General features: G+C 39.6%; 1 protein-coding gene across 2 annotated transcripts; it reads right to left on the reverse strand.

Moving 5' to 3' along the window:
• Window positions 1-12799: 12799 nt before the first annotated feature.
• Window positions 12800-18375, reverse strand: LOC137177080 (cyclin-Y-like protein 1). Of its 2 annotated transcripts, XM_067583194.1 has the most exons (11): window positions 18115-18375; window positions 17419-17626; window positions 17211-17285; window positions 17082-17116; window positions 16720-16820; window positions 15517-15552; window positions 14537-14588; window positions 14323-14442; window positions 14032-14198; window positions 13696-13858; window positions 12800-13572 (listed from the first exon to the last, which is right to left on the reverse strand). In XM_067583194.1, exons 2-11 carry the CDS (start codon window positions 17576-17578, stop codon window positions 13456-13458), a joined length of 1026 nt encoding a protein of 341 aa, XP_067439295.1. In that variant the 5' UTR covers window positions 17579-17626; window positions 18115-18375; the 3' UTR covers window positions 12800-13455. The 2 variants fall into 2 exon arrangements, with proteins under 2 accessions (XP_067439295.1, XP_067439294.1); XM_067583193.1 differs by having other exon boundaries at window positions 17419-18375.
• Window positions 18376-19441: the final 1066 nt, after the last annotated feature.

Genomic DNA, 19441 nt, shown 5'->3' on the forward strand with positions numbered 1-19441 from the left:
TTTTTTAATGTGTCTCCAAAATAGACTTAGAAAGCTCCTTCAGACATACAACCGTTTTAACAGGTTAAATAGTACTCTGAGTAAAATTTCTTGCAGTTTTTCCTCTCTCTCTCTAACACACAAACCTACACACACACAAACACCTCATCTCCGCCTCCCCTCTCTGGTCCGTGCCAGCACTGCACAGCAGCCGGGCCTCTAGCCCATTAAACACAGTTTTGTTCTACTCAGCGCGTCATCATCACTCTGGTGCATCTGCTGATCACAGCACACAGAGGAACATTAAAACACAGGCTCCACCGGTCGCCAGGGGACCACAGGGTCTCAACCGCATCCCGAACCTCATTCCTTCATAACTCCTGTCCACTTGGATTCCTGAAGGCATCGGGATGACAGATATCACTTTCACTCCTAAGATCACAGGTGAACAAGCCATTGATTAACCTCAATCAATGGCCAATGACCCCCAAATTCTTCTACAGGGAAGGTCAACCTTCATGATTAAATGCCAATTTTAAGTCTGACAGGACCATTGTGACCATCAGCACAAACTAACATTCGGCGTGAAGGCTTAATACAAGAGAATTTACCATTTTCACCATAAAAAAGTTTGTCTGATTCTTTCATGGCTGACCTCAAGTCATATAAAGTGTGACCTTGGTGAGGGTCAGTTCATTGTGAAAGGAAAAAGACAATTAAATGGAAGATAAGTTGTTTTTAATAACTCCCAGATGGTTTTCCTGCTCTAATCTGCTTTGATGTTGTTGGACAATTTTTTTTTGTCTTGTTCTCTGAATTAGTTCATTCAAAAAGTGGCTAGTATGGCTAGCCATTGTATTCTAATAAAATGTGAAGCTCTACAGGCATTGTTTGCTTTGATGGTGTGCAACCTTGATCCACATTTTGATTCGTATTTTTGAGGTTGAGCACCCAACTGGAATGCACATTTGGATTAGATTTGAGTGATGGACTGGTAGTAAAAAGCATTTTACCTTGTTACTTCAAAAATATAATACAATCAGTCTACAGTATAATGCTAATAAACATGCCACAGGCTGAAGAACACTGCATGACTGCATATTGTGCATTCTTTGCCATAGAGAGCAAAACTAAGGACAAATCGCACCAGAATGCCTCCAGTTTGCAGAAATAAAAATCACCCTGGTTCAGTGCAGCCAACATCTTCTCTGTGCAAATGAAAACATGCATATAGATAAGCAGTTTTGTGTTTTTGATGAGAGCTATTGTGAAAGGGAGTGTTGACTCTTATGAGCCAGCACAGCACAGCGGCTCAGTCATGTATAACATTTCCAATTGTAGAGGTCCATGTAACATCAAGACTGCACATATTATGACTCCCCTTATGTCCTTTGCCTATTGTTGTAATGATGAAGCCTACAGTAAGGTTCAGGAAGAAAAAAAACCCCCCTATCTACTTCCATTAAAGGTCAAAGTGCATTTATCCTTTCTTTGGATCAAGTTGTCCATCGGTACCTGCCTAATGTCTGGTTTAACACTGACAGAATGTTTGTCCTGGTATACTTACCCATTGCCAGGAGCCAGGGGCGCAAAACAAGGTTTAAATCGTACAACAAGCTCATTAGAGGAGAGACAAACCAGCAGTGGTTGACCACCATTTTTGTGCCAGCTCAGCAGTAAGAACAGCGGGGTGGCAAAGTTGAGATGGAAGCCGTGCCATGACACGGTAGGAGTTTGGATCAGGCACCCACACAACACAACATTTTGAACACATACATAGAAGTACACACATTTTTTTTCAAATTTAGCTCTTAATATGATAATACAGCGAGATATCAGTGTGACAGATTTTTGAGAGCCATACTGAAGCTACATATCTATTCTTTGGGAAACCCTAACCCTAACCCTGAAGTTACAAAAACCCTGCCTGTAATTTATATTTTAAAGCAATAAAATGAAAACATGCTGACAAATCTAGGAGCTCGCCACACCCCTTCTATTGATTTCCTTAAAATTTGACCATTTCCGTACACAGGTGGGAAAGCATCTGAAACTAGAAGTCTTGACCCCATTCCGAAAAGGACACATGGAAAACCCACCCGAGCCAGACATGCATAAAATAATTTTCAGAAAGAGAGACCCAATCTGAAGGGACCAGGTCCAAAATAGACCCAAAAATAAATTAGATCAAATACTCCCAAACAGTAGAGATCAACATCACTGGCACCACCAACTGACAACCAGCTACAGTCGAAAAGATCAGTAATACATGTCATTTTTCCCAAAATGTCACACACTAGGGAAGTAAGGGAGTGGAGGTCAGGGTGAACAATGGGCATGTAGACTGTTTTCATGCAGGAGACCGGGGTTTGCATCCCATGAGATCTATAACAATCTTTCCATTAACCTTAACCATAGTGTAGTTTCCAAATTCTCCAAGTGAGAATTTTTAATACGTTGGCATCAGACCTAAAAAACACAAAAAGTTGTCACTGAATTTGTGGTTCTGCTGAATTGTCCAACACTGACATTCTTTTCTGAAACAGCATGTGGATCATGATACAAGAGCTCACTGAGTTACAGACTTGACTGCACCAAAGTGGGAAGATATGTGAAGCGTGCTGAGCCAATAACAATTAAGCAGAAAAAAATTACAGAGATTCATGGTTGCATTGTCCCATGAATTTAGACCAGATCAAAAGCGAGATGCGCAGAGCAATGAACTCTTTTCTGTGGTTGATGCAGTACATTATGTTTGCAGAAATTTGCTTTGATTTCTGCTTCTGAAGGACTCGCATCACTATAGAATGCTCCCTTTAAAAAATGTTTATTACATTTAGAAAAAATACATTTCTTGCCCAAATTAGCTCTCCATCAGGTACGGAAGTAAGGATACGTCTCAAGCAGGGAAAATAACTAAAACAATTTTACACTGTATCCACATGCGGCTGTGTTGTACATGAGTCAACAAAGAGCTGACAGTATACGTGACACACTAAGTGAGAATTGCGGAGGTGCCTGGCTGGTGGATCAGAACAGCATGGAAGCTAAATGTGTTTCGTCCTCTCAGGCTAATTTAATTAAAAGTGCCATTTATTTTCTCATTCATCTTCCATAGAGGGAAACCACTTTTCTGTAGGGAGAAGCTTTTGTGGTGAATCCACACTGGACTATACTACGGTGCAGAGTGCAATGCTTTAAAAGGGAAGGAAAACAGGTAATTTGATTGGCTCATGACTGATTCCAGGACAACTAATGATGTATTCCTCTGAATCCCACCATGTGTGTCATCACGTTGCATATAATTATGCTGTTATGCTGTAGTGTGAATCTTATTCCTATGTGAGTCTTAAGATATTTATAACACCATGTTTTGTAATGTAATCAGTATATGTGCTTTCCTATGCATTATTGAGGAGAAAGAAATATTTATAATACAATCGTGGCACAGTTTTGCCTACTTGAGGAAATCATGCGACTCATTCAGCGTGACCCACATACTGCCAAAAAAGTCTCACTGTTGAAAATGCGCCACTCACCTTCTATCACTCTTCATGCATGAGCAAACAAAAATATGCACACGCAAATAACGCACATCCACACACATTCTGCGCAGATCAGCAGCAGCGGTGGCAGCGGCTCTGTGTTTTCAGGCCTACTGGAGGGTTTGACATTGTATAGCTGAAGAGTGTGTGATATGAGGAGTGACCCGAGTGTGTGGAGGGTAAACGGAGTGACTCCCCAGGGGGGGCAGCTTGTTCTCTCTAGCCCTCTTTTAGAGTTCAGACAAGTCCCATGATGCTGAGAGATTAATGAAGCTGCACTGGCACTGTGATCTCTACAGGACACACACACACAGTCGCAGGCGTACATGCACACACGCTATTCATTTCAGATTATGACACTTTCATGCACCTGCAATGATGTGAGCTTTACAGAATGCGGGTATTTATTACACTGAGGGTGGTACACACATTACAAATGTCTTCACAAACAAACCTGCACTCAAGCAGATTTATAATGATCAATTTTCATCTGCATGCCCTGCCAGACTGTAGAACCGGGCAGGCATGCAGATAGGATTATCTGATCAAAATTACTCAATTTTTACATCATGTCTTTTTTCCCAGCAGGAATTTTAGCTTCAAGTAGAAAATCTCTTTTAAATACAAGACTGCTAATGGTCACCACTGTCATTTAAGCATGATGTCATGAATAACGCTTTGTAAATCTTCAAGGTTTCAGTCTTCATCCGTAATGATCGGATGAAAAAGGCCTGCTTGCGTCTATCTCCATCCTCCAGTCTGACGATGATACAAGCGAGCTGCACCAGAGCTCAGGAGAGTCGAGAGGATGTCGCATTAACACACAGACTTATCTCACACCTGCAGTCAGGCCAGCTGTGTTACGCATTGCAGCACTGCCTCTCTGTGGTAACAAGTGGGTACCACACTTATGCAACCAGCAACCTCTCAGCTTTGTTCAGCTATGAAAAAAAAAAGGTTGGACTTTGAGGCAAAATATTCCCCAAGGATATATACCAGAGGAGGCTCAAACACAGAGGCAGAGGAGGTTGCTCCTCCTCTATTTTTGAGAGGCAAGATGGAGATGATCAAAATATAAAAATGAGTAATTGGTTGAAATAACCATTACCAAATCTCAGTATCATTTATAAAAAAAAATTCTCTCTTCTTTGGAAAAAATCCATTATTGAAATTCTGATTAAAATGTTTCAACAGTGATACCTTCAGGGCAGGCAGGTGTGTGTGAAGTGGTGATGGTGGGGGGGCAGAGGAGGACAGGCTGTTGTCCTCCTGAGGGCGGGATCTCTTATATCAACTTAAGGTACTTCATTTTTTTCATGCTAATCTATAATTGTCTAAAACACGTAAAATGGTCCTTTCTAACCAATCTAGAACCAGAATACAATATCAACATCGCGTTGGTCCAATGACAATTTCCAAATTTCATCTTCAAATCTCTACCACTGTATGCAGTAAAGGGATAGATTCATACAGTAGCGTTAGAAAATAAATTATAACGTGCAAATTGCAAACTACTTTTAAACACATCAGATAGCAATGCAACATTTAGCTTGTTGCAGCAGCCCTGAAGGACTGCTGAGTTGAGTTGACTGAAGATTTACAGCGGTCTGGACTCACATGGAAAGAGTCTGAGTCATTTGGAATTGACCTAGTTTTTAATTGAGTGGTTGTTCAGCCACCTGTTGATGTTGTGTGATTAGTGAATGCAGGGAGGAGGTCTGGCTGCTTGCTTGTGAGAATTTCTTCATTCTTGTTTGTTGTTAAGCTGAGCCGTATATTGAGTAATAAGCTTAAAGTAACTAGAATTAACAGTGTTAACATGTCAGCTTTGTAGGCTATATTTTGTGTCATGCATATAGATAAGAATGTGTAAGTCATGTAATTGATAAATGTATTAATACTTTTTGATGTGAACCTACACTTTTAGATCTGTGAATGTTTTAGTGTTCAATCTCTCTAGTATTCACCACTGATCTGTACTTCAATGAGATTATAAGCTTTGTGGTATTTTCTTTTGGTATACTAAGAAAATACATAGGAAACGTGTAAATCATACGATATGTTGTCTGTTTTTGATGAGAACATAAATCTGTTGTAACAACAGAACAATACTATAAATGTCTTTATAGGACTAGTCTTTTCATCACTCAGGGGTTTTTGGGTTTTTCTTAAAGCAAATTGTTTTATTGGCATATAAACTGCCCCCTGCCCCTCTAAAGGTCTCTGCAAGGCCCTGCATTTGAACATAAGAACATAACATAACCTGAACATAATAAAGTAGACATAAGTAGCCAACTAGTGTAAAATTACATGATGCCGTGGCTTGGTTTTCCTCCTGTCCTCCCAAATTTTTTGAGTCACCAGCCGCCACTGATATATACTAGTTTAAAGTATGTGAGGTTAGTAAAAGACGAGGCAAGATGAGAAACAGCACATGTTCTTGGAGGCAAGGTATAAAAAGATGTTCTCCCAAAAGTTAAAGTCTACCTCCAGTCGAAAATGTGTTTTACTCTGTTTGAGCTTCAATGTGTAGAATGATGTATGTGCAGAGTTTGACACTAGAGGGCTGTTTTCACATTCATCTGCTGAACAGGGGAAGTTTCTCTGTGCTCACCATAAACCTGAGTTTAAGGCATACACTGTACCTACAAGGATGACTTGTGATATCACAACTAATTTACTTACACAAGTGTGATGCGGAAAACTTGAAAACCACACAATACAAATTATTATTTCAAGAGGAGTTTTTATTCTTAAAACATGGAAGGGGACCTTTAAATGTTTATAAGACTGATGTCTACCTTACTTTGTAAATGCAAACTGAAAACACTGAAAAGGCTTCTCAAGCTCAAGGTGATCTATTTCTAATCGCAGGGAAGAAAAAGAAAACGTGTTGACCTTGTCTCTCCAATGTCATTTCTCATTACTATCACACTGACTCACTTAAGCTTTCTCAAGTGGAAGTCTTTGTCCGCATGGGAAAGTGGGCTCTGACACATCTGATCACTGTTATTACTTTGAGACAAATCATTTCAAGTTCAAACAGACTAGTCAAAAATACAGTTACACAGTGCTTTTCTTAGATTAAAAGAACCAATGGGTGGTGAGAAATAAGGAGTAAATATTGATCAGTGTGTGTGTGTGTTGGTTTCCGGTATACTTCAACGTGAAAGCTTCTGTCCTCTTCAATGTACCCTGCACAGTCCAAGAAAACCAAACTATTGATTCTTCACGAATGTTTTTATTTACAAAGTAGTGACTGACAACGGAAACGTGTTCAAACTTTCACATAAAAATCAACAAATGTTTTATTACATATCAGCATCTGAGGGAAATACTGCATTAAAGTCACATTTTGAATAAACCTTTACAAGTAACAATATCAAAAACAGAAAATGCGCACAACTGGTAACAACACCAATGTAAAATAACAAAATGTGCGTCTATTACATTATTTCATTCTGCAATATTACATTTAAACAAAGTTATATTTAACAATAAAATTCATGAGGAGCTAAAATTAATATTTAAAGGGGACATGTTATGCTTTTTGTGGTTTTCGTTTATTTATATGCTGTTATGATGTTGTATATCTATGTTAAACATGGTCAAGTTCCAAAACTTGAGGTTAACATATGTAGAAATACTCCCTACAAGTCAAAAGTCAGGGCTTCAATATGCCCGGATGCTTCGTTTGCAACATTTTTTCTACCTTGCCAATGAGCTGACATCAGTTCGCATGCCTATGTTACATCTGTCCGTTCCGTAGCCCCGGTTGCTAAGGCCGTTACTAAGGTTTTTACATGTGTTTGCATTGTCCACTCAAGTATTTCTGATGGGGCTCAAACACGTACAGATGAATTTGAGAAGTTAACATTTCGAGTAAAGAACGTTTCATCGTTTGATGACGTAGTCTCCCAACTGGGCTCATCTGGAGGGGGACCTTAAAGAGAAGGGAGCTAAAACAGCCTGTTTCAGACAGAGGCTGAACTAAGGGGCTGCATAAAGAGCCAGTATTATATAAATTATTAGTTTTTTGAACTGTAAATCATGCAAAGATATTCCAGTAGAATCCCATATTAAAATAGAGACTTGGAAATGTGAAGAATATGTCTCCTTTAAGTTATATACTGCAGATCAGATGTTTGGACTGAATGTAATAGAAATTGATCAATCGGTGTAACAATATTTACAAAATACCGTTAGCACAGTGCGTAGGAGCACTTCTCTATGAAAAATACCAACTTACTTGACCATCTTGGTATTGAAAATAGTTTTTTGTTTATTTGTAGTAGTGTTAAAAACAACATAATTATAGGTATAAGAAACTGCTAAATTATTCCACTCAGTAAACATATAGTCAAAATAATATCTTTGCAATCACTTTAAGTGGTTATTAAGCTCATATTAACCACAAAAGGTTTATCAATACAATTGTAGTAACCATGTCATACATCTGAATATAGACCTTGTTAATGACAGTTTTGTAGACTGTAGCAGATTTCATGCTGCTACAATTGTGCTCAACACACTTCCGAAGGTGTTGGAGAGGTGTTGGGTCACACTAAAGGTCAGTCAATGATTTGACTCTATTAACAGTCTCTCCTTCTACCTCTGGGGTAGAAGGAGAGACATAACCAGGTAGAGGGTTAGGTGTAGCCACCACGTTTTCTGCCTCCACTTGCATTTTGTTCTCACCCTGATAAGTGTGATCTCTCATCTCATCACTGCTCCTGTTCCGCTGAAGCATCTCCACCTCCATCCTGATTGTAGACTGGTATTTCTGACGCCAAGTAGAAAAGAACAGTCGCTTTATTTGCGGGTTCCTGAAGATAAAGAAGGTTGCAGTGATGCATGTAGGTATGATTATTATTAGTGGTGTCACTAGGGTACTGATCGTCTTGCAGGAGGATGCTTTTCTCTCCCCCTTCACTGTAAGGATGACAAAAAAAATGTTCAGCACCAGCTGCAGCAAAAACATTAAAAAGTAGAATCCCACAGTGCGGTTGGCTCGATGGTTGTTACACTTAAGAGTCATGGTCACTCTGAGCGCTGCATGGTACATGCACCCATAGCAGTAGCAGATGGTCAATATGCAAAAAGTTGTTATGACAGATGGGGGCCCAAACACAAGCATGTTCTCTTCCTGGGAAAATGTGATATGTTCCTTGATGGTAACAGCATCACACAGGAGCCCGCTGGTTTGCTGTTGGAAGCCACGCTGATTTTGGCTCAACACTAACCCTCCGTGAACGCTCACCGCTCCACTGACCAGCCATATAAGTAGAATGCTAATTTGAACATTGGTGGTATTGATTATGCGCAGGTAGTGGATGCCATGACAAATGAATATGTAGCGTTCTACTGCCATTAGAGCCAAAGTAATCTGGAAGGTCAGGAAAAAAAAACGCAACATACAGAACTGTGCAATGCACCAGCATCCATAGATCTGAGTTTGCTTACGCACAATAGAAGACAATACAACCAAAGCAGTTACCAAATTCATCCCAAAACCACAAACTGATATATTTTTTAGCAGAATGTACTGTGGTTGCCATAGAAGCTGTTTATATCTCACCGTCAGAAAAAAGAGAAATCCGTTCGCTGTAGATGAAAAAAGGACAGAGCCGAGAAACACAAGAAAAAGAAAAAGGAAAAGAAAAGAAAAGTCCCAGGAGAGACAGCTGGACACGTCATCTTCATGTTCATTCCAGTCTCTTGTGGTTGTCATGTTGGAAGAATTGGAGAGAGAGAAGTTTGAAGGACTCTGATCCACATGTTGCACACTCATGGTTACAGGTAGAGGACTCTGCTGTCTGAGGATGAAAAGGTCTTGAAGAGATGTTAAGAGGAGGGGCCATGAGTAACCAGGAGACGTGAAGAAAGAAGAGAGGATATAGGCAGAAGGGACCATTACCGTTATAATGGTCCTCATGTTCAACATGTTCTATGTATTGCTTAATATATCGAAGATTTCCAGTCAATGTCAACCATTCAGAAGCTGATTACTCCATTGTGAACTTTTATACAGTTCAGATTATAAATGTATTATATTTTACATAACTAAAACATTTCACCCACTGGTTGAAATAGAAAAAAAAAAGTGCAATCCATTAAAAAACAGTGAACTATGTGCCAAGTCAAACTCATGCTGATGTTTCGGTTACTAGGCAACTTCAACAGAATAAAGACATACTGACATTATACGTGGCTTAATGTGTGCAACATGAATACACAGTCCCAAATAAAGAGAAGAACGGCTCAGTATTGTGAAATCTGAGCTGCGTGTTATTTGTGTGCATATTTCTGCGTAAATAGACAAATGTGCATGTTGTCTTTATTGTCACTTAGCTATATGCCTCTGAGATGCTGAAACTGCACACTTTCAAAGCAATTAACCTTGAAAGAAAGAACACAAAAGACAAATACAAAGAGTTCAAAAAAGGAGATTAATGACAAAGGTCAAGCAAAACACCAAACCACCAAGAAACATCCAGAGAGTCCATTTTTTTTCCTCCCACTTGCTAAAGCGATACAGTGACTGGCTGTTTTGGGAAATTACTGAGCCTTTTTTTAAGATTCATAAACATACCGCTTCATTGTGAATAAACAGGCAAGAGGCTGAGTGCCACAGACGGTAGAAAAGTTGGACAATAATGAGAGAGGGGCTTATGCATTTTCAGTTTTGGCATTTTAATGGGATTAGTTGAAATATAGAATAGCGCCAGACTTCTTTAATTAAAGGTACAAGTTTGTTTTCCCTTCAAAATAGCAGTTAATTAAGACCATTGTACCTTGTTTATTGAATTAGCAAACCATTTTGCATTCTATTTTGTTGGAAAATAAAGTGATTTGGTATCAAAATCATCTTTCACTCTTGAATAAAATGACTAAAATTAAATTTTCTCATTTTAAAACAAAGATCCTACTCTTTTACTCTCCTCCCACTTCTTCTTTTCAGAGTGTCAAATTGCCTAAAAATGTCATTCACTGAATATTAATTTTCATTTCATTTTGCATTCAGTATGATGCATGTCAGTAGATAATTGAAGCACTGAAGGGTTGAAGTACACAATTATTTCCATCAGCACAACTGCAGTTCACTCTGACAAGCCATTGTGATAAGTCAAAATCCCTTTTTCTTCTTTTCAAGAGGCAGTCAGGTCTGTTCTGCAGCATCATTTGTGTTCAGGGCCTGATTGTGCAATTTGGGAAAATACTGCACTCAAACACTTCAAGTTGCCAGGGGTCACAGGCCATTTGTGATTTGATCACAAATGGACAGCTTTAAGTATGTCTGTTTACACCTGGCACTAACATCTGTCTCAGGTGATCTGATCACAAATGGACAGCTTTAAGTATGTCTGTTTACACCTGGCACTAACATGCGTCTTGAGTGACCACTTGTGATTGGATCTCACTTACCCACTTTATATGCAAATAACTACAGACATCATTTCCGTTTGCAAAGACCAAATTCGTTGTTGTTTTTATCCGGCGGTCCATGTACTCTCTGTCCAAAGCTGTGTTCAACTTGTTTGATAACAGGATAAAGAAATATGCAATACATTGTGTGCCCCTCACGAAATTCAAATGCCCGTCCTATTGATTCACTTTAGCGCTGCAGATATATAGATTTACATATAAACTCAGTCGTATGCAGCGATCTCCCTGCAGCTGAGAGACGCTGTGTGCATTTATGCACGAGACAGTCTCTCCATGCCATAACTGACAGTGTTAAACATAAATGCTACCATTTACTGTACCAGAGTTAGCTTATAGCAAAAACATATATGATATACAGTATCTATTGCATTCCTTCACATTTTTCCTTCCTGTGTAATTACCTGTCAAGAGTAAGTGTTATCTCTCTTTCAGCAGGGCTGTCAAGCAAAGGTCAAGCTCCACCTTTCGTCTGACAGGGTCTAAACTTAGAAGCAACAGTTTCTCACTTGTTAATTGACTTTGCATTACATTAATATGGACATGTTAGTGATAGGTTAATAATAAACTGATAGGATTAACTGATGCACCACTTAGGGAAAATGCTCATAATGTAGACAAGTATGTTGGATCCTGATACTCTTTTTGAATGTAATTGAATTGAAAGATTAAATGTGTGCCAAGATTTCATTTTAGTCCTGTATGTGCTCAGTGAATATTTTTTATCAGGGGTGCAATGATCCATTCACCCTGGATCAGTATTAGGAAGTGGAAGTATCATCCAGGAGTGACAATCCACAATTAAATACAGTTAATTTGTCGATGTCACATGTTGCCTTATATAAAAATTCTCCCCATTAGTTCCGTGCAGTGCAGATTTTATTTTTATTTGGGGTAAACAAAAGCACTGGTGTGGGATTGGGAATCGACAAAGATTATGAGTTATCATTGGTATTGGGTAGAAAAGGTTGGATCAGTGCATCCCTAATTGTTGTTTATGTTAATGGTATTTAAGATGCAAACACGGTGGGTCAATCATCCCGTCGCTGTCAAACTTTTAAAACGGTTACTTTCTCCACGGCCGTCAGCTGTCATTTCAGCGTCCGGGCTCCAGCGTCCATGGGTCCCTCAACTGAGCTCATCAGAAGTTCTGTCCAGATCTTCAACCACTGCTCTATACCCCTTCATTCCTTCACCACAACCAGTGTCTTCACTCCATCAGGGGATATTCCTGTACAGCTCATGACATGACTACCCTCTTAAAAACGATGACATCACGATGGGGTCTAATCATCCTCACATATTTCTTTAACTATCCCTATTGTACACACAATGTCAAACAAATTGATTTAATCACTCCTCTTTTTCCACATGACTCTCTCCTGACTGAAATCCACTTGTGTATTTCCAATAAAGCCAATATGGAGTCAATCAATCACCCAAAAGGGCTACTAATGGCATTTTCTGGTTACTCATTAGGTCATGAACTCATTCATTTGTTAAAAAAAAAACAACTTCAAGGATATCATTTCCAGTGATAAAACCTCTAGCTGTAAAATTCAACTAATTTGAATAATGTTAACCTAAACATGTGATGGAAGTTCTGTATCACTTTGTACAGACTTCTGTTTGTTTTGAAAAAAACAAGGGGACTCTGCTGAGGCAAAAGAAACGACCTCATAGATGCATTTCATATCATTGTAAAACCATTGATTTTTAAGCTGTCATGGATATTTTTTTCCCTCCTTTTTCAAACATCTTCATTCCTCAAAAAGACCTCACAGATCCCACAAACAAAAATCACCAAGACACGTTTTCCCACCTAAGCAGCCTCAACTTTAAACAGCGACTGAAATTTATTTGAATTAAATAAAGTCTCATACATTTCACAGCTATAAGGGCCTACATAGTAAGCAAAACAAAGTCTACTCTTTGTCCATGTGCAGAACTACACCACAGGGTAGTTCAAGACAGTTTGTCATCATCTGAATAAAGGAGAGGGGGGGTACAGCTGGTGGAAAAAAGAGGGCCGAAGCCAGAGAAATGGACTCCCCAAAATACCGGCTGATGTAAAAAAAGGAAAAAAAAAAAAAAGAAGATGAGGTCCTCAATTTGTGTGGCTTCAGGAAGCATTTTCATGCTGAATTGATTCCTTCCAAAGTTAGACATCCACCATTTAGAAAAAATGTGACAGTCTGCAAAATATTTCATCAAATGACCATGCTTTAAAGGCAGATAGCTTAAGTTCTTTTTAAAGAACACATAAAGACTGAATTCATTATATTTTAGAGATATTGTATGGTAAACAATGTCTTTTGTACTTCCCCGAAAGTCCATAATCAACATTTCGTGATGAAACTTTTAAGTACCGATATTAACATAATCTACTTTGGAAATGTCTCTCGACGTGTGGTGTCACATCTTGTAGCTTGAACCTAAGCCGTCGCTCCTCCTCCTCCTCGCCAAATTGAAGATGGCTGTCGCAGACTTAAGACAGCACAGCCTGGGAGTTCTTGATACCGACCAGGTTGTCTGCGCTGACAGACCTCCTCATAGCTGACTTGCTCAGGTCCTTGTACTTGTCCTCGCACAGCCTGGAGATGGCCTACAGACAGTATCAACACAACACTTTTACTACCCAAACAACAAAACAAAGAAAGGCGCCAGTGTCGTTTAAGATGACAGAAAACATCTGGACACTTTCACTTGCGGCCTTGGATCTACTCACCTCCAGTTTTTGGGCCCGCTTGTTGCTGAGTGGCTCCAAGGGGAAGCTGAGGTTGTTGTCGTCGGCCAGTGAGCGCAAGTCAAAGTAATACTTTGCGTAGACACTGGCTGGGACGTTGATGTTGAACTGGAGCAGTTCCAGGAAGTGACGTTCCATCTCATTCCTGCAGCACATGGAACAAAGTGGACAGTCGGTCAGAGAGGATTTAAGTTTTTTATGTGAAAACAAATCTGTTATCAGAAAATTATCAAAATTAGAACATTGGGCTTCGACATGTAAACCAAATGACTTTAAGATCAATTAACAGTACTTTAATGGATCAAAATTAACACTCACATGTCCTCTACTGTGATATCTTTAAGGATCTGGCAGTAGTCGACATTCCACACAGCCTGGTCATCCCAGACCTTTGAGGCCAGCAGGATGGCACCAAGAACGATACGCTTCCAGTTACACGGACAGATGTCCATCTCCGCGTATGTCAGCAACCTTTCCAGGTACACCTAACATAACCATTTGTTCATTGGCAATATGCACAAACAACAATAATAGAGATAAAAGGGTCTGAATATGTCTTAAAGTCATTTATCAGAGTGCTGTAAAATTGATCTGGTGTTGTAAACTTACCAGAGTAACGATGGCGCACTCAGCAGTGAGCTGCGCTGAGCTGAAGAGTGTTCGTATGAAGCGGTAGATGAGCTTGTGCTCTGGGTCCACCACAGAGTAGTCATCTGGAACTTTCTCTCGCTGTTAGAGAGAGTGTCCTCATCGGTCAATCAGGAATCAAGACAGAGCTTACGGTGACAATCATTGCTTCGTGTAAATGAAAAACTCAACTCACCGACAGAGGATGCTTCTTCTCATCAAATATATCCAGGGAGCGATTTGAATCTCTGCAAGAGACAAACAAGGACAAGCTCATGTTATGTGACCTGCATGTGATTTTTACAGTCCCACAGCACAAAAGGACCACTGTCTATCTGTAGGGGGTTGATAGTATTAGTAGTATTAGAGATCAATACCAATTACTCAACCATTCATTTCTACTTCAGCCTGAACCTACATGGAATTAGACACTACAAGCAGGACATGTCACCCAAAAAACCCCTGTCTTGGGTTAAGATGAACTACCTCTTCATTAAAGGTCTGTTGGATTGATGTTCTGATGAACTAGCTGACTAACTGACTGACTGACTGACTGACTGACTGACACATTCACAACAGACCATCTGCAAAAAGTTGCTGTGATGACATCCTGAGGGATTTGTACAACCTTACTAACTGAATGACTGACTAACTACTGGTTAACAGCAAAAAGTTGTTACTTTTAATTAACTGATTGACTAACTACCTAACCTACTGCTGGCTACCAGCAACACATTGATATGATACTAACTAACATCCTAATCTACTAACTACTAATCAACAGTAAAAAGTTATTATGATGCCAATAGATAGATAAACCCATATATCTAACTGACTGACTGACTGACTGACTAACGGACCCCAAACAACAAGGTTGCTATGATGCCATTAAAAGTTAATAAAATTCCAAGGTATTCATTAATTTGATGTGTTTCCTAACTAACTAAGTAACTAACTAACTAAATGACTAACTACCCAACTACTGGCCACCAACAAAACTTACTATAATGCCATTAAAAGTTAATAAAATGGTGTGTTTCCCAACTAACTGACTGACTACTGGTCACCAAGGGTTGATAAACCCACAGTACTGATTCATAACTAACTACCTAACTACGGGGCATCAGCAAAAGGTCAGGAGTCTAAGTCTATAACACAAAGTCAAACTTTTCCTACCTGTTTTTTATGTGATAGTATATGGCCAATGCGACGCTGGAACAGAAAGAAATCGACAGAGACAAATAGTGAACCACTTTTGTGCCAAACAAGAGGTGCTATGTTGTGTTAGCATTTCCATGTCACGGCTATCTACATCTATAGTTTTACCGACAGGCATGCAGATCACGTCTGGCGCGACTGATATTGAAGGGAATCAATATTTTGTCTGAAAAACTGAAATATGTGCTTTATTAATACTAGGGATGGGAACTGATAAGATTTAATTGATACCAATGCCATTATCAAATCTTCTTATTGGTCCGATTCTTTATATATTCCCTTACTGACTCCTAATACATTTTCCGTGTGGAAAAAAAAAAGACCTGCACATGTTATCAGCGTCAACGCAACTGTTTTATCATCTCTGAGTCTGAACACAGTGTAGAAACAGAGTAGAAAAGGGCATGCATGTGACTCAGGTGTGCATAAGCTCCACTGTTTAACCGCTGTTTAATTTAGAACCGGTTATCAACTTTGTACAGCATGTTTTCGTTTAGGTTCTCTTAGTCAAACAAAAAAATCTGCTGAGCCTGCCTGTTACTATAATATTGGATATTTACCCTCGGTAACAGACGTGCTGCTCGGCTGGGAAGCAGTAGTACTTGTGCTTAGAGAGTCAAATACATGGAATTCCTGGAATATAAGCCCATGTTATGTATAAAAGACGTTTCAGCTGGTATCTCCACCTTACTTGAAATGATCATTTTACAGACATTACAACTAGCACTGTTGTCATCTTTCTTCATGAAATGACACTTTGGACCGCTTCTTCCTCTCCCTCTTGTTGCAAGTTTCCACCAGCGTAGACAAATGAGTTTGACATTATTGTTATGCAATACGCAAGTCAGAAAAACATGCCGGCGTCAATAAAAGGAATTGATAAGCTCGGAGGCATGGATTCCAATGGATCTGACATTTTGGAACCGGTTCTCAACTGGAACCTGTTCTCAATTCCCACCCCTAATTAATACACAGGGTTAACCACAGGCGAGCTATTTAGCTTGTAGTGGTAAGCACATAAGTTTGAATTAAAATAATTAACAAGAGTACTGAACAAGTCTTAAGCCTTAACCTTTCTCTCATCACATGACCACTGTCTGCTGAAGGAAACATTCAAACATGTCAAATTATTACTTTGCAGATATTCAGAAAGCCACTTACCATTTGATCGTGCTCTTGAGGTTGGGCTGACTGACTGTGCTATCATCGATGAATATTGTAGAGCAGGAACTGTATTTTTTTGTCAGGAGACCTGGGGACATCTGGTAGAGATGATATTGTTTTGGAGGGTTAGTTAGCAAAAAGGTTGAAAAAACACTCACATAACTGAGGAAATGCCAGTAGGGCTGTATAGTGATATTAGAAATTCCAAGTCATCCCTACAATATTGTTACAATATCGATTTCGAGGTATTTGGTCTGTATCACCCAGCCCTAGACGCCAGTTAAACTCCAGTTGATTTTAAAATGAAGGTTAAGTACTCAGACTCCTTTCCAAATGGTGTCAAGCGCAGGCAGACTTACATGATTCAGGTAGTTGCTTTTCCTTTTTTCACGCACTGCATTGGGAAGAAGAAGAAGAACATAAATCAGTGAGATTAGGAGATTAAGAGGAGAGTAAAAAGCTTAAATGAGGACAGAGAATTAACTGACCGTCCGTCTGAGACTTGTTGAGGAAGAGGGTGCTGGCTCTGGGGTGGTCTGATGGATTGGCCTCTTGGGCCAGCTCTGGAAGATGCAAGTGGGATAGTGAAATTAGTGGATTTTATAACACTACACTCAGAAGTGTCTACAGAGGATATTTTTGTCTTGAGATTCTTAAAAATGATCTTTAATCAGAAGTTTCCAGTCAAGCGCTCACCATCTGGGAGCTCCCTGTCACTGATGTGCTGTAGGTAGGTCCCGGTGTCTTCACTCACGTCCTCGGCAGTGGTGATGGGACACTCCTCCAGCTCCACTTCTCTCCTGTGGACCTTGGGACTCTCTCCGGGAGAGATGCAGCATGACACCGAGCCTCCCATAGCTGACCTGCAACAGTCCTGCTACAGCCAGCACTGTTTCCCATACAACTGAGGAGGAATCACTCACTCGTGTGTCTGCAACTTTCTCAAAGTGAAATCCTTTCAGCACCAGTAATTGTGAGAAATGTAATGCCTAAATAGATTGTTTGACTCTAGGTTGCTAATTTTAACATGTCTGACAATGCACTGAAGAGGTAAAACCTGCACTTAATTTCTCCTAAAGAAGGCTTTAGTACATTAAAGACCAGTAAAGCCTGTGTGTGTGGCTGCAAAGTGAAATAACCTAGCATCAGAGCAGAAGGGGGATCTCTGCAATGACAGCCAACTGGGTATCTGCAGGACAGCTGACATACTCTGGGCGTGTGCGCAGCATAGCACTGTCGCACTTGGAATAATTACATGCGTGGACTGAATAGTTTTGGACGGTGAATGACTAATATCAACTCATTTTACAGCCTAGAGGTTAACAATACAAAGTCACAGGCTTCTCTATCACCCCCCATGGCTAGCCGGCCGGCTAACGCTAGCTTCCGCACCTCAATCCATTCTTGGCTTCTTCAACAGCATGGATCAATCCATTCCCACTGCAGTTGAAGCCTCTGCCACAACTGAAGGCTTTTCAGCCAGAATTACACATACAATTCTGCTGAATGAGATATCTCTAGAGATAACGAAGGAAACGGAGAGGAAGCAGTGTTGGAATTTTTAAAAGAAAGCCAGCGTTGGCGTTCATCTCGTCGCATTTGCAGGAGACGCGTTCTGGTTGTCAAATCGACCGAAGTAGTTCAGTCCAGTTGTGGCTTCCGGCGGGAGGATTTCAAAGTAAAAGTCCCGTTGTGGCGTTAAAGGACGAGTTCATAATTTTTAACAATTAACAGTCAGGCTCCCAAATGAACATTTAAATATGTTTTTCTTGCCATAATCATTCCTCCTGTTCATACTGGGCATTAGAATATCCCTTTATAATGTTCTTACAATGTTGCAGTGGTGGAAGAAGTATTCAGATCTTTTACTTAAGTAAAAGTACCAATACAACAATGTAAAAAGACTCTATTACAAGTAAAAGTCCTGCATGAAGTACATAAGTATTGGCAGCTTGATGTAGTTAAAGTACTGCAGTAAAAGTAGTAGTTTGCTCCCTCTGACTGATACATTATTATATATGACATCATTCGATTATTAATTCTGAAGCATCAGTGTGCAAGCAGCATGTTACTGTTGTATCTGCTGGAGGTGGAGCTAGTTTGAACTACTTTATATACAGTTAGCTAGGAGAATTGAAAGGGGATTGAATCAAGGATTGAAATTAAAGGTCTGAGGGGGTGGGGGGGGTTTGTTTTTTTTTTTTTTTTGGTCACGCTCTCATTTTAGCAAGCAAGCAAGAAAAGTTTATTTATATAGCACCTTTCACAGACACCAGTTACAAAGTGCTTTGTAGTCAAATTAAAATATAAAATACCACATACTACCCAAACGCCTGTCTGAACAGATGGGTTTTTAGCTGCTTTTCTAAAAGGGACCACAGTATCCAGTATTTTAAATTGGATCAACAGAATGGAAAGATCTGTATTTTTTCTCTCTTATTTCACCATGCACCAGGAGACGAGATATTTCTATTATTTTTAACATAAATGATGCAATGTACCAGATTTAGCTTCAGGCTAATTTTCATCTGCAGGCCCTTACAATTAAAACATATAACAGCACAATAACAAACAGTACAAAGCAAAAAACACACAGGACACACTACATAAAATACAAAGCCACACACAACAGGACATCACATACACCCACAATGTCAACCAGAAATCAACAATGCAAGCATGTCAAACCAAAAGCAAGATAGCTTTACAAAAATAGCTT

This window comes from Thunnus thynnus, chromosome 24 (genome assembly GCF_963924715.1).
Source record: "Thunnus thynnus chromosome 24, fThuThy2.1, whole genome shotgun sequence".
In the NCBI taxonomy this organism is placed as follows: Eukaryota; Metazoa; Chordata; class Actinopteri; order Scombriformes; family Scombridae; genus Thunnus; species Thunnus thynnus.